Source organism: Salmo salar, chromosome ssa27 (genome assembly GCF_905237065.1).
Source record: "Salmo salar chromosome ssa27, Ssal_v3.1, whole genome shotgun sequence".
Classification (NCBI taxonomy): Eukaryota; Metazoa; Chordata; class Actinopteri; order Salmoniformes; family Salmonidae; genus Salmo; species Salmo salar.
The window spans coordinates 37587512-37600564 of record NC_059468.1 but is presented as its reverse complement, the minus strand read 5'-3'; the positions used below and the strand labels follow the sequence as shown (position 1 = coordinate 37600564).

Genomic DNA, 13053 nt, shown 5'->3' with positions numbered 1-13053 from the left:
TTTTTAAGCAATAAAAGGGAATGTGTGTTTTCTTGTCGCCAGGATTCCATTGATTTGTTCCTTGGAAACTACGCTGTTGATGAAACAGACGGACCACCTCCACTCCGCATCCAGAAAGACTGGAAGTTCATCACGGTCAGTTGCCTCCATCTCACAGGAGTAATGGGGATGTTTCATGGTCAGAAGTGGGGCCTTTTTGGGATGTCCTGCCACCAGTCAGGATGTCCAGACTGATCGTCATGTTTTGTGATTCACTTTACATGACTACGTCTCTGGTCCTCTCCTCCATTTTTAATAAATAAATAAATATCTAATACTGAGTTCTGCTTTCCACCCCAAACTATGAGTAATGTCTTTTTGGTGTCTTTTGTCTTGCAGCTGCCCATCATCATGGTGGTAGCATTCTCCATGTGTATCATCTGCCTCCTCATGGCTGGTAAGAAAACCCCATCTGACGACCACTTGTCTAAAAGAACATTCTAGCCTTTTAACTTTTAGCTCTCAGGACACAAGGGCATGCTAGTTCTGTTTCTGTCCTAAACAATTTGTTGTGATCTCTGGTCACAAAAAAATGTATATATTTATGGTCTCTGACAAGTTTCCCTCTCTCTCCATCTTTGTATCCTTGATATTTGTCGTTCTCTGACGAGTGGTGTCCCTCTCTCTTTCTCAGGTGACACGTGGACTGAGACCCTGGCCTATGTGTTGTTCTGGGGCACTGCTGCTGCCGTCACCGCTGCCGTCATCGTCTTCAACGGCCGTGACTTCGTGGACTCCCCCAAACTGGTGCAGAAAGAGAAGATGGACTGAACGTGTGTGTGTGGAAAGCAGCTCGGCCCAGCGTACTCCTATACCTCTTCATCCAACTCTTCTTCCTCCCGGCTGCTTGAGGCTCGGACACTGTACTGACCTGCACTCCACACTGTCCTCCTAGGGTGTGTCCCAAATGGCACATTATTCCCTATATAGTGCACTGGAATAGGGTTCCATTTGGGACGTAGCCCCTATAGTTTCTACAGGGGTTTTTCTATAGGGTTTTCTACTCTGACCCAGAACTCTTGTTTATCAGTCAGCATATCTACTGAAGCCGCTCTGAACTCTACAGTCTCCTATCAGACTCTGTCCTCCTTACTTCCTTCCTATCCCACATTCCTTAGATCATGGTGTATACTGACCTTTTTCTTTTGTGTTTAATTTCTCTGTGTTGGACAAGGCTGGTGTACAGTCGGTCAACCTCGGTGATGGTTTAACCACTTTGAAAGGCACCACACGGTAATGGCTATTACAGAGGTCTCAGAAAACATTTTGATGGCACTTTATTGAATTGCAGTGTAATTCTTCATTTTTCACGAAAGCAACTTTTTTTTAAAACAAGACGATATTCAATATTCTTGTTGTACATTAATGAATGGTTTCTTTTTGGTTTAACTTTTCTGTTTACTGTAATTCGAATGCAATGTATTTTTAAACTATAGGGAACTACAGAGAAATGGTTGGCACTTTAACATGCACTAGAATGACTGGGGTACATTGTTTAGAAAGATAACGTTTCGGTTGTTCTCTTGAATGTAATAAGCCTTACTATACTACTAGTTTAAAGAACACACAAACACACACACATATATATATATATATATACATACATACATACATACATACATACATACATACATACATACATACATACATACATACATAAACTAGCTAGTTCTCCTGGAGACGAATGACGTGGGGATTGGGGCGGAGAATGTATTCCTACTACGAACATTAATCATGAAAAAATATTTGATTCTATTTTTCAGTAAGGGTTTCTTGCTTACCAGCTCTTACCATCTCTTATGTTGATTCTATTTTTCAGTAAGGGTTTCTTGCTTAAGCTTACCATCTCTTATGTTTTGCATTTTGGGTGAACATGAAATAAGTTGCACATAGTATGTGATGTGAGCGGTGGGAGATGTTGGTTATAGGGTAGTCTCTATACCATAGTTCTGTGAGCGGTGGGAGATGTTGGTTATAGGGTAGTCTCTATACCATAGTTCTGTGAGCGGTGGGAGATGTTGGTTATAGGGTAGTCTCTATACCATAGTTCTGTCATAACCTTGACTTGTCAGTGTTTTCTAGTTTACCTCTCACAGTATTTTGGGATTGTTATGCTCCAGATACACAGAATTTAATTACAATTTGAATTTAAAACCACACTTTAGACCTGCCTTACAAGCTTGCTCTCCTCTCCATGATTTGAGGGAGTGAACATAACCATTCCTTGTTATCGTGAATATGATTTCTCGTCTTAATGGTTTTGAGGATTTTTCTCTATTCAGTAGATTTGTTTTGTGGACAGTTTGTTGCTATGCCTTTGTGTGTCTACTTTCCTGTTCTAAGGATTTCCATCTTGCATTTGCAGTGTTGAGCACTTATTCTAAATACAGAAGAAGAGGTCACGGCGTTAAAATATTTTATAACATCAGTACAATTCCATTGTTCCTTTTTAGAATGTATCGTAATCTGCCAGTGATTTACTACATTTTAAAGCTAAATTAGAATGTATTAGTTAATATGCTAGAACTAATATTTCTTCTAGCTGGGCAGTGGTAACTACAAAGGAGGGAGGACCAACTCAAGCTTGTCGACTGTTATGGGTTTCCATGAACATATCCTTGTAATTATATATACTGTATATTTTACAATGAGATTGTATGCTGAGCACTTATTTGCAGAGTCTATACTAAATGTAAAGATCAAGCAGTGATTTTTTTGTTGTTTTTATCGGGTTGAGAACTTAGTGATCTTTTGTGAGTCAACAACCACATTTAAAGGTGTATGATTTGCCTTGTGAATAGTTTTGCTTATATGGGGTTTGGAAAGAATCTTGGGCTTATGTTTTGAATATTTATCTCAGACACTGGAGGTTGGTAGCACCTTAATTAGGGAGGACGGGCTTGTTGTTATGAGGGTAATGGTACAAAACACATTTCCATGTGTTTTAATGCCTTTCCATTTGCTCCATTCCAAACCATTATGATGAGCCTACCTCCCCCTCAGCAGCTTCCACTGTTCTCAGAATATTAGATGTATTTTGGAATATGGTTGTTTTTGTGAATGCATTGATAGTAGATGATTTAATTTTTTCAAACCCATTTTTTTCCCCCCCTCCCATATCACCATTCCTTTGTTGGTATTCAAAACCCTGAACATTCCCATATGACCATAATACATGTAACTGGGTTGTGATGTAGCCTGGTCTCAGATGTGTTTGTACCATCATGCCATTCCTTGTCATGACAAATCAATGAGTGACATGGAGTTGGCATGATGTCACAGAGAGACTGGAACCCAGGATAGCTACGAAGACCCTGGCCACTATATCAACTGACTGAGGTTAGTTGTAGACTTTTACATTTTATAAGTGGTGGGCTGTTTTACTATGAAACTAGTTCTCGATCTTGATTGGTTTACCAGAAAGGCCATGTTTCCGGTAGGTGCGCTGAAAGATCATAGAAACGACTATTGAATGAAAATATCCAAGTACTGGCAAGGACATGTTACTGAGTGGTTTAGGGGTATGACAGGATCAGTAGCTTGCTACAGTAATTTTGATTGTGAAACTTGACGTCAAATGATTATACTTATATCCAAGCAGATTGAATGAAGTAAACAACACTATAGTGAATGATGTAAGATCTAACTCGCAATGTCATTGGCTGTTGTGCTATTTCATCATGAATAGGCCATCCTACCTATCCCTAGCCCAATATTGGACTAAAGGAGCTTAACATCACTCCTTAGGCTTAGTTCAAGGACCTAACATGTTCTGTTTTAAAGGTCGAATTGGCTATGGATGCCAAAACAGCCAAATACTCCCTCTAAACCTGAATCGATTCACAATTGCGGTACGGTTGTAGAAACAAATCACTCGACTTTTTCATATCACATCAAAAATCATTTAAACAAATTTAAAATTAACACGTACTGTAGATTGTTTTTTAGCCGGTTTTAACACAGTTGCAGCAAACAGTAATTTTCAGTGACAAGTTTGTGGCGTCTGTCTTCCGTTTACACACAGGTGTTGGGAAACGCAGATAGCTAATTAGCACAGTCCACTCTGTCTTCCATATGTGAGCTGTAACATGGCCAGTATGAACCCTAATCCTGTAAAGCTATCAATTCAACCGTTTTAGTTGTTTTGACAATTATTTCTCGCTGATATGAAAGATAAGGTCCTTATGCTTCCAAAACCATATTGCAAGTGATCCACGTTAATGTTCAGACCGAGCGTCGCGGTTCTTAACTCCCCCCTACGGAAGACTCCTTTTCTCCAATGATCCTGATGTGGAATGTAACTGAACTGAATCATGATCAAGGGCTAACTTTTCCCCAATGTCCTAGGACTAGGTAATAACCTTGCTCTAAATTTAAATTAAACTGTTAACTAACACATTATTCCCCACTTGTTTGATTCCACGTAAGAGGTTTATGGATTTGTGCTGAAGTTGCTATTTATTGAAATATATTTTGGGGGCGCATAACAAGAAGATGGTACCAGATCTGGGACCAGGCTGGAGTTGTTCTGCGCATGCGCAGAAACGTAATTCCGATACGACACGTACAACGGGTTTGTGTTTCATTTAAAAGGTTTACAACTGTAAATCTATGTAAAGAAAGCTTTTTATCATTTGAAATCCAAAACATGAGCACACTATGGATGGGAAACGTGAGTATCGAACCATTTTCAGTTGATATTTTTTGTAATACTGCTTATTTGCCAGCATACTGAGGATATTTGGTTAGCTAGCTAACGTTAGTGGCTACATAAATAACGTTAAGTGGCTAACGTTAGCTAACTGACTTGGTTTATTAGTGCTAAGCTAAAGCTTGATGCAGATGGTACATTTTGACACCTAATTAGTAGCTAAACACAGTATTTTTATAATATTTGCAGGTGACGTGTGGTAGTTATGTTATGATAAGGTTTTACTGTGTTTTGTTGTGGTAGTTAGAGCCCTACATGGACGAGAAGTTCATTACCCGAGCCTTCGGCACCATGGGGGAGTTGGTGGTGAGTGTACGGATTATACGCAACAAGATGACTGGGTGAGTATTTTCTAGTAATGTTAAATACAGTAAATAGCCACACCAATCTGTTGACGTGACAAGACGTAGCCAGGACAAACATATTTGAACAATTTCACTGATTTAGTCGAGAGCACGTTTATGGCTCATTCAGTCATTTTTACCTGATAAAGTAGATTCCTGTTGAAAAAATGTTTATATTGCTAAATATACATTGAAAATGATCATTTAGCTGCTTCCTGTTGTCATGGCTTTTTTTGATTTCTGGCGGAGTGTCAAAACACCGGTTTAGCTGTACAAATTCATAATCACTATGCTGAAATAAATTGTTACCAATACATCAATTCCTCCCTACACACGTCACACTTTTTTGTTCAGATTACTTGTATTTTGCTAAATTTGTACCTTCTAAACTGCACACCCATCACTATTTACGAAGTGGTCACTCAAGACTGGAATTGATTAGCTTGTTCTACTGTAATCAATAGCGCATGCAAATGAGTCACTCACAACGATATTGTCTTGAAGTCAATAGAACTGGGACAATAACAGCAGCAACATGTACCTTTTTGTGCTCTTCTAGCGGTTAAGAGCATTGGGCCAGTAACCGGAAAGGTCTCTGGTTCAAACCCCAGAGGCGACTAGGTTAAAAATCTCTGTGCCCTTGAGCAAGGATTTGTATGTCGGCTGTAAGACGCTCTGGATAACAGCTTCTGCTAAATGACCTAAATGCAATGAACTTGGGTGTACTACATCTATCTGTTTATAGATGACAACCTGTAATAGCCATTTATCAAGTTCTATATCTGAGAAGATTATTTTTGGTAGATGGACAATACGGAATAGGAAAAGCAACATTTTTTTTTTTGACTGGATAATTTAAACGAATAACCACCTCACATCAGTTTCTAAATAGAGGCAGGGGTTAGGTTTCTTTGAAATGATAGTTTAACTCTCAAATCCATGAATTCATGTGAGACCAGAGACTTTTATAGGAGCAGCCCCCCCCCCTTACCATAAGTACTCCGTTGCAATTGAAGGCTCCGTTGCGAGACTGGCGCGGCGTACTTTGAATTTTTTCCCAAACTCAGTCTTCTTCAGACTGGTCTGTCTGTCAGAGAACAGGAAGTTACCAAACTACAGAAGTAGATGAAAAGATGTGGTTTTTGACTATGGGATTGCTAGTAACTTGTAAACAATGACCCATTCCTTTAAGTGAGTACCATTCCTGTTTTACTTTATTGTGATGGTTAATGACATTTCTGTGTAACTGAGTGTTTATGGGTAATATGAATAAGGCTTAAGTTCCACTACAGACTGGATTGAGTATTTGGGGGGGGGGACAACAAACACCGATCAAAATAAACAGATTAATATCTTTGCTTTAATACTAATCGATTTTTGTGAGATCGTGATCACTATGACCTTTTATGCTAACATCACCGATCTGAGGTAAAAAGGATTTGTATTTCCTGTAATTCTTGTGTAGTGAAAACATTAGTCTGTGTGATGTAATTAGACGTTCTGTCTGCCATAGGGAAATTAGCGTACTATAACATAATTTAAATGTCAAAGTAATTCAATATATGATAGTAAATGAAACACACACATTTTTACAACAATTACATCTAATTCTTCCTACTTTAACAGTTTAAAAATGCTCCTGAGCATAATTTAACCAGGTACTCTAGACTTGAGCGTCCATCGGGTCTGTGCAGCAGGCTGAATGTTTGACCTCCCTACAAGGAGTGGCACGATGGCACAAACCGACTGGTACCCAGGCTATAGCTACACACAAAACCCCGCTAAAAGAAGCCATCCTTTTGAATGCAACATTGGACCGATATGCCTTCTCTGTGTTGCTCATCAGTAGGGGTGCAGCAGGCTACTGCTTCGTGGAGCTGACAGATGAAGCCACAGCTGAGAGGTGTCTTCGTAAAGTCAATGGAAAAGCACTACCAGGAGCCACACCGGTAAATATACCGTTTAACAAGGCTACTCGGATGTTATGGATTCTAGTAAGCATCCCGAAAAGCACCCTATCCCCTATATAGTTCACTACTTTTGACCAGAGTCCAATGGGAGGCAGACCTAAATTGTAACAGTTTATTAATGCTCCCTTTTGGTGACTTGAGTCAAACACAAGATCTGTATGCAATTAGCCACATTTTAGATTTTGTAATAGGTTAATGCATATTGTCATCATATCGTAAATGCAATTTTTTTTTAAAGGACGCCTTTTTGTACTTAACAGCCTAGAAGATTCAAGTTAAACCGGGCCACCTTTGGGAAGCAAGGAGAAAGCGGGTATATCAACCAGCTTGATTGTAAGTCAAACTGTATGTCATGAGATGCCGTATAGAAACATTGGAAATTAACGGCAAAACTCCTTTTTTCCCCCCTTCTCTCTGCTGCAGTCCACTCTATTCTCTGTTTGTTGGAGATCTCACACCTGAAGTAGATGACGGGATGCTGTACGAGTTCTTCTACAACCGCTACCCTTCCTGTCGTGGGGGGAAGGTGGTGCTGGATGGCACGGGGAACTCCAAGTGAGTCCAGCAGGATGTTATAATCACTATGCTGGGTTTCCATACATCCAGATTTATGTGATAATTTTTTTTTAATTTAACCTTTTATTTTACTAGTCAAGTCTGTTAAGAACAAATTCTTATTTACAGTGACGACCTACCAAAAAGCCTCCTGCGGCGAATGGGATAATTTATTTTTTTATTTTTTTAAATGAATCAAATAAAACTATAGGACAAAAGACAACACTACATAGAGAGACAACACTACATAGAGAGACAACACTACATAGAGAGACAACACTACATAGAGAGACAACACTACATAGAGAGACAACACTACATAGAGAGACAACACTACATAGAGAGACAACACTACATAGAGAGACAACACTACATAGAGAGACAACATAGCAGCAACACATGACAACACAGCGCGGTAGCAACACAACACGACGACAGCACAGGGTACAGACATAGACGACAGCACAAAGGGCAAGAAGGTAGAGAAGACTATACATAATCTCAAGTAGATGGCATGACAAGGTTATTTCCACAACATCTACTGTTGCTAGTACACTAAAGAATATTATAATACGGTCACTACTTCTACACCAGGCCTGGGCAGTTCCAGTTGTTTGGTGGTCCTGATTGGTGTCACAGTTTTGCCCCAGCTAACACACCTGACTCCAATAATCCACCTAATCACGATCTTTAGTTTAGAATGCAGTTTGATTAATCGGCTGTGTTTTGTTAGGGATGGAGAAACAGTGAGACACCAATCAGGCCCTCGAGGACTGGAGTTGCCCACCCCTGTTCTACACTAACAGTTTAAATGTCTAAAGTTCTTCCACTACATGTACCAAAAAAAGTCTTCAGCTCAAGCTTTCTAGTTATTTACTTGCTTTGTTTGAATGTTTCCAGGGGTTGTGGGTTTGTCCAGTTCCCAGACCAGAGGCTTCAGAAGCTGGCGCTGGAGGAGTGTCAGGGAGCAGTGGGACTCGGGAGCAAGCCCTTACGACTGAGCCTAGCTGCTAACAAGTGAGTTATACTTCATTTCTTACTGCGTTAAAATTCTATAAGCCGTCTCCAGACATGGTTTATATACCGTAGCGTAGTAAGAACTCACGTTCTTCATTTGTAAAACCAGGGTTGTATAGCATAACCCATTAGTTTTCCAAACCACCATTTACATGACCATAAGACACCTTCTCGTCAAACATCTCATTCCAAAATCATGAGCATTAATATGGAGTTGGTCCACCCTTTGCTGCTATAACAGCCTCCACTCTTCTGGGAAGGCTTTCTGCTAGATGTTGGAACATTGCTGCGGGGATTTGCTTCCATTCAGCCACAAGAGCATTAGTGAGGTGGGGCACTGATGTGGCGTAATTAGGCCTGGCTCACAGTCAGCGTTCCAATCCATCTCAAAGGTGCTTGATGGGGTTGAGGTCAGGGCTCTGTGCTGTCAAGTTCTTCCACACTGATCTTAACAAACCAGTTTAGTATGGACCTTGCTTTGTGCACTGGGACATTGTCATGCTGAAACAGGAAAGGGCCTTCCTCAAACTGTTGCCACAAAGTTGGAAGCACAGAACTGTCTAGAATGTCGTTGTATGCTGTAGCGTTGAGCTTTCCCTTCACTGAAACTAAGGTGCCCAAACCATGAAGAACAGCCCCAGACCATTATTCCTCCTCTACTGAACTTTACAGTTGGCACTATGCATTGGGGCAGGTGCATTTTCCTGGCATCAGCCAAACCCAGATTCGTCTGTAGGACTGCCAGATGCTGAAGTGTGATTCATCACTCCAGAGAACACGTTTCCACTGCTTCAGAGTCCAATGGTGGCGAGCTTTACACCACTCCAGCCGACACTTGGCGTTTGCACATGGTGATCTTAGGCTTGTGTATGGCTGCTCTGCCATGGAAACCCATTTTCATGACGCTCCCAACGAACAGTTTTTGTGCTGACGTTGCTTCCAGAGGCAGTTTGGAACTTGGGAGTGAGTGTTGCAACACTTTGTGGCTGAGCCGTTGTTGCTCCTAGACGTTTCCACTTCACAATAACAGCTCTTACAGTTGACCGGGGCAGCTCTAGCGGGGCAGAAATTTGACCAACTGACTTGTTGAAAAGGTGGCATCCTATGACGGTGCCACGTTGAAAGTCACTGAGCTCTTCAGTAAGACCATTCTACTGCCAATGTTTGTCTATGGAGATTTTATACACCTGTCAGCAACGGGTGTGGCTGAAATGGCTTTATCCACTCATTTGAAGGGGTGTCCACATACTTGTTTATATAGTGTATGCTTAGCTGTGTCTGTATGTATGTCCAGCGTATTGTTTGACTATTCCCCTCGTCAGTCTTTTGCAAAGCTCTCAAGAAGACCTGAGCAGAGTATCTTTTTTTTTAACTCATAAAGATGTGGGTTTAATCATTGTCCGATTCCTCGGGTTACCCATAATGTGCTCTCTCTCTCAATTCAATTTCAATTTAAGGGCTTTATTGTCACGGGGAAACATATGTTAACATTGCCAAAGCAAGTGAAGTAGATAATAAACAGTAAACATTACACTCACAAAAGTTCCAAAAGTATAAAGACATTACAAATGTCATATTATGTCTACATACAGTGTAGTAACGATGTGCAAACAGTTATAGTACAAATAAATATAATTATAGGTTGTATTTACAATGGTGTTTGTTCTTCACTGGTTGCCCTTTTCTTGTGGCAACAGGTCACACATCTTGCTGCTCTCCTTCTCCTTTTTAGAACTCGACATAATCAATCAGACAACAGGGGCTGGGGGTCACACGGAGGAGGCTACAGACACAACCAGAACCAATACAATCAGCACAATCAACAGCCGTACGGTAGTGGCTGGGGCTCTTGGGGCTACGACCAAAATGGAGGCAACTACGGTGGCTACAACTACAGCCAGTATGATTACTCACAGAATCCTGCACAGGTAAGATTTCTGCCTGGCTTCCCCTTTACCGGTGATGTGTAACGTAGCTCGACGTCCCCTTTACCGGTGATGTTACGTAGCTCGACGTCCCCTTTACCGGTGATGTGTTACGTAGCTCGACGTCCCCTTTACCGGTGATGTGTTACGTAGCTCGACGTCCCCTTTACCGGTGATGTGTTACGTAGCTCGACGTCCCCTTTACCGGTGATGTGTTACGTAGCTCGACGTCCCCTTTACCGGTGATGTGTTACGTAGCTCGACGTCCCCTTTACCGGTGATGTGTTACGTAGCTCGACGTCCCCTTTACCGGTGATGTGTTACGTAGCTCGACGTCCCCTTTACCGGTGATGTGTTACGTAGCTCGACGTCCCCTTTACCGGTGATGTGTTACGTAGCTCGACGTCCCCTTTACCGGTGATGTGTTACGTAGCTCGACGTCCCCTTTACCGGTGATGTGTTACGTAGCTCGACGTCCCCTTTACCGGTGATGTGTTACGTAGCTCGACGTCCCCTTTACCGGTGATGTGTTACGTAGCTCGACGTCCCCTTTACCGGTGATGTGTTACGTAGCTCGACGTCCCCTTTACCGGTGATGTGTTACGTAGCTCGACGTCCCCTTTACCGGTGATGTGTTACGTAGCTCGACGTCCCCTTTACCGGTGATGTGTTACGTAGCTCGACGTCCCCTTTACCGGTGATGTGTTACGTAGCTCGACGTCCCCTTTACCGGTGATGTGTTACGTAGCTCGACGTCCCCTTTACCGGTGATGTTACGTAGCTCGACGTCCCCTTTACCGGTGATGTGTTACGTAGCTCGACGTCCCCTTTACCGGTGATGTGTTACGTAGCTCGACGTCCCCTTTACCGGTGATGTGTTACGTAGCTCGACGTCACTTGTTCTTAGACATACAATATTAACACCTTCATGCCTTGTGTTTTTCTTCATGTAATTATTTTATTAAACTCTTAACATTTCAGGAAAATGAAGCTTTTGAAGATGATGGTCTGGAAGGTTGGTGGAGTTTTGTTTTCCCTACTTGTTTTTCACCAGACTAGTGTGGACGATGAGCTAAAAGATTCTTGGGGAATTTTAGGTGGTTCATAATGGACATAGATTGATATCCTGCATGTTCAGAGGATTTAACAGTACATGTAATTTAGCGGAGGTGAGTCGGACTCATGCTTTTGTGATGAGGTAGACGTGCCTGCAACTTCAGAATCATTTGTCTCCCTCGGCCCAAGGGGGAATTTCCTCCTAGATCTAATGGTTAAAGGCATTGGTTTCCCCTTTAGAGAGACTAGGGTTCAGATCCCACCCGTGACAGCAGCAGGGATCAAATAATCACTGTGGTAACCTTTCCCTCCATTGTAGATCCTAACCCAGAGCTGGATGTGGTGGAAGCCAACAGGAAGTTTATGGAACACAGTGAGGAATTGTATGACGCCCTTATCGAGTGCCACTGGCAACCCTTGGAATCCTCGGAACAAACCTTTGGAACCCCGAGTACCCTTCCAGAACCTGTCTACTGTTGAGGCAATATCCTCTTGCCATTTCATATTATATTCTGTAGGCTAAAAACATATCCCCAGTCCTTGACCATAACTGACATTTGCGCATCTATTAACATATTTTATTTCTTTTTTTAAAGTAAACAGTGGACACCTGGCCTGTCCTGTACCGAAGAATAGCATCCCATTTTCATGTCATTTTTACATTTACATTTTAGTCATTTAGCAGATGCTCTTATCCAGAGCGACTTACAGTAGTGAATGCATGCATTTCTTTTTTTTTCCCCGTAATGGTCCCCCGTGGGAATCGAACCCACAACCCTGGTGTTGCAAACACCATGCTCTACCAACTGAGCCACACGGGACCACATGTCTTATGCTTTGTTAAACCGCAAAGATGCCCGTATCCCAAATGGCCCTCTATTCACTATTAAGTGCAGCATAGCTTTTTTTTGACAGGGCCCGAAGGTCACTGGTCAAAAGTAGTGCACTATATAGGGAATTAGAGAGCCATTTCAGTGTTTTTAAATGTTTTTTTTATTGTATTTTCCCTTCCCAATTGAGGAGTAAGTGATTGAGTAATCTGCAGTGTTACACTGCCTTCTGTCTGTTTCCATATGTGTTTGTAAAGTAAGAATAAACATATGTATCATGTTGTCAGGTAGAAATACTGAGGTGATTCTTCGAAGAAAAAAAAAATGTATCTCAATGTTCCAAAACATTGTACACTGCTTAATGTGCCCCGGCCTCTTGAGTGAGAGGGCTCCGCATGGCCGGTTCAATCAACAGAAAACCACATGACAGTCGCAAGGTTTCCCAGTGACTGAAGGGGAGGCATGGGCTACCATAGCCAGAGGGACCTCTATTGAATGAATCCCATGCTGGACAGGATTTGAGATTATTTTGCATGATTAGGTCTACTCTGAGTTTGTGTGTTTTTAGTTTGAATTCCTTTTTGTAAACCTCTTCTGCAGTTGTGA

General features: G+C 41.7%; 2 protein-coding genes across 5 annotated transcripts in view; both read left to right on the top strand.

Moving 5' to 3' along the window:
* Positions 1 to 2749, top strand: part of sacm1la (SAC1 like phosphatidylinositide phosphatase a) — a 30081-nt gene extending 27332 nt beyond the window's left edge. The window contains exons 18-20 of the mRNA XM_014178710.2: positions 43 to 135; positions 379 to 436; positions 674 to 2749. Coding sequence (XP_014034185.1) covers positions 43 to 135; positions 379 to 436; positions 674 to 810 — 288 coding nt within the window. The 3' untranslated portion in view covers positions 811 to 2749. The remainder of the gene's footprint in view (positions 1 to 42; positions 136 to 378; positions 437 to 673) is intronic.
* A 1770-nt stretch (positions 2750 to 4519) lies between these two features.
* LOC106589045 (tRNA selenocysteine 1-associated protein 1) lies at positions 4520 to 12741 on the top strand. 4 transcript variants are annotated; one of them, XM_014178711.2, is made up of 9 exons: positions 4520 to 4711; positions 4994 to 5091; positions 6941 to 7043; positions 7325 to 7377; positions 7488 to 7619; positions 8520 to 8636; positions 10369 to 10564; positions 11543 to 11576; positions 11937 to 12741. In XM_014178711.2, the coding sequence occupies exons 1-9, from the start codon at positions 4574 to 4576 to the stop codon at positions 12095 to 12097; spliced, it is 1032 nt and encodes a 343-aa protein (XP_014034186.1). In that variant the 5' UTR covers positions 4520 to 4573; the 3' UTR covers positions 12098 to 12741. The 4 variants fall into 4 exon arrangements, with proteins under 4 accessions (XP_014034186.1, XP_014034187.1, XP_045565696.1 ...); XM_014178712.2 differs by having other exon boundaries at positions 4557 to 4711; positions 6944 to 7043; XM_045709740.1 differs by having other exon boundaries at positions 4560 to 4711; positions 4998 to 5091; positions 6944 to 7043.
* Positions 12742 to 13053: the final 312 nt, after the last annotated feature.

Excerpts from the sequence above, each read along its gene's own strand:
- LOC106589045 (XM_014178711.2), top strand. The coding sequence starts at position 4,574 with ATGCGCAGAAACGTAATTCCGATACGACACGTACAACGGGTTTGTGTT. Across the intron at positions 7,620-8,519 it reads GATGGCACGGGGAACTCCAA|GGGTTGTGGGTTTGTCCAGT; the intron begins GTGAGTCCAGCA and ends GAATGTTTCCAG. Across the intron at positions 11,577-11,936 it reads TGAAGATGATGGTCTGGAAG|ATCCTAACCCAGAGCTGGAT; the intron begins GTTGGTGGAGTT and ends CCTCCATTGTAG.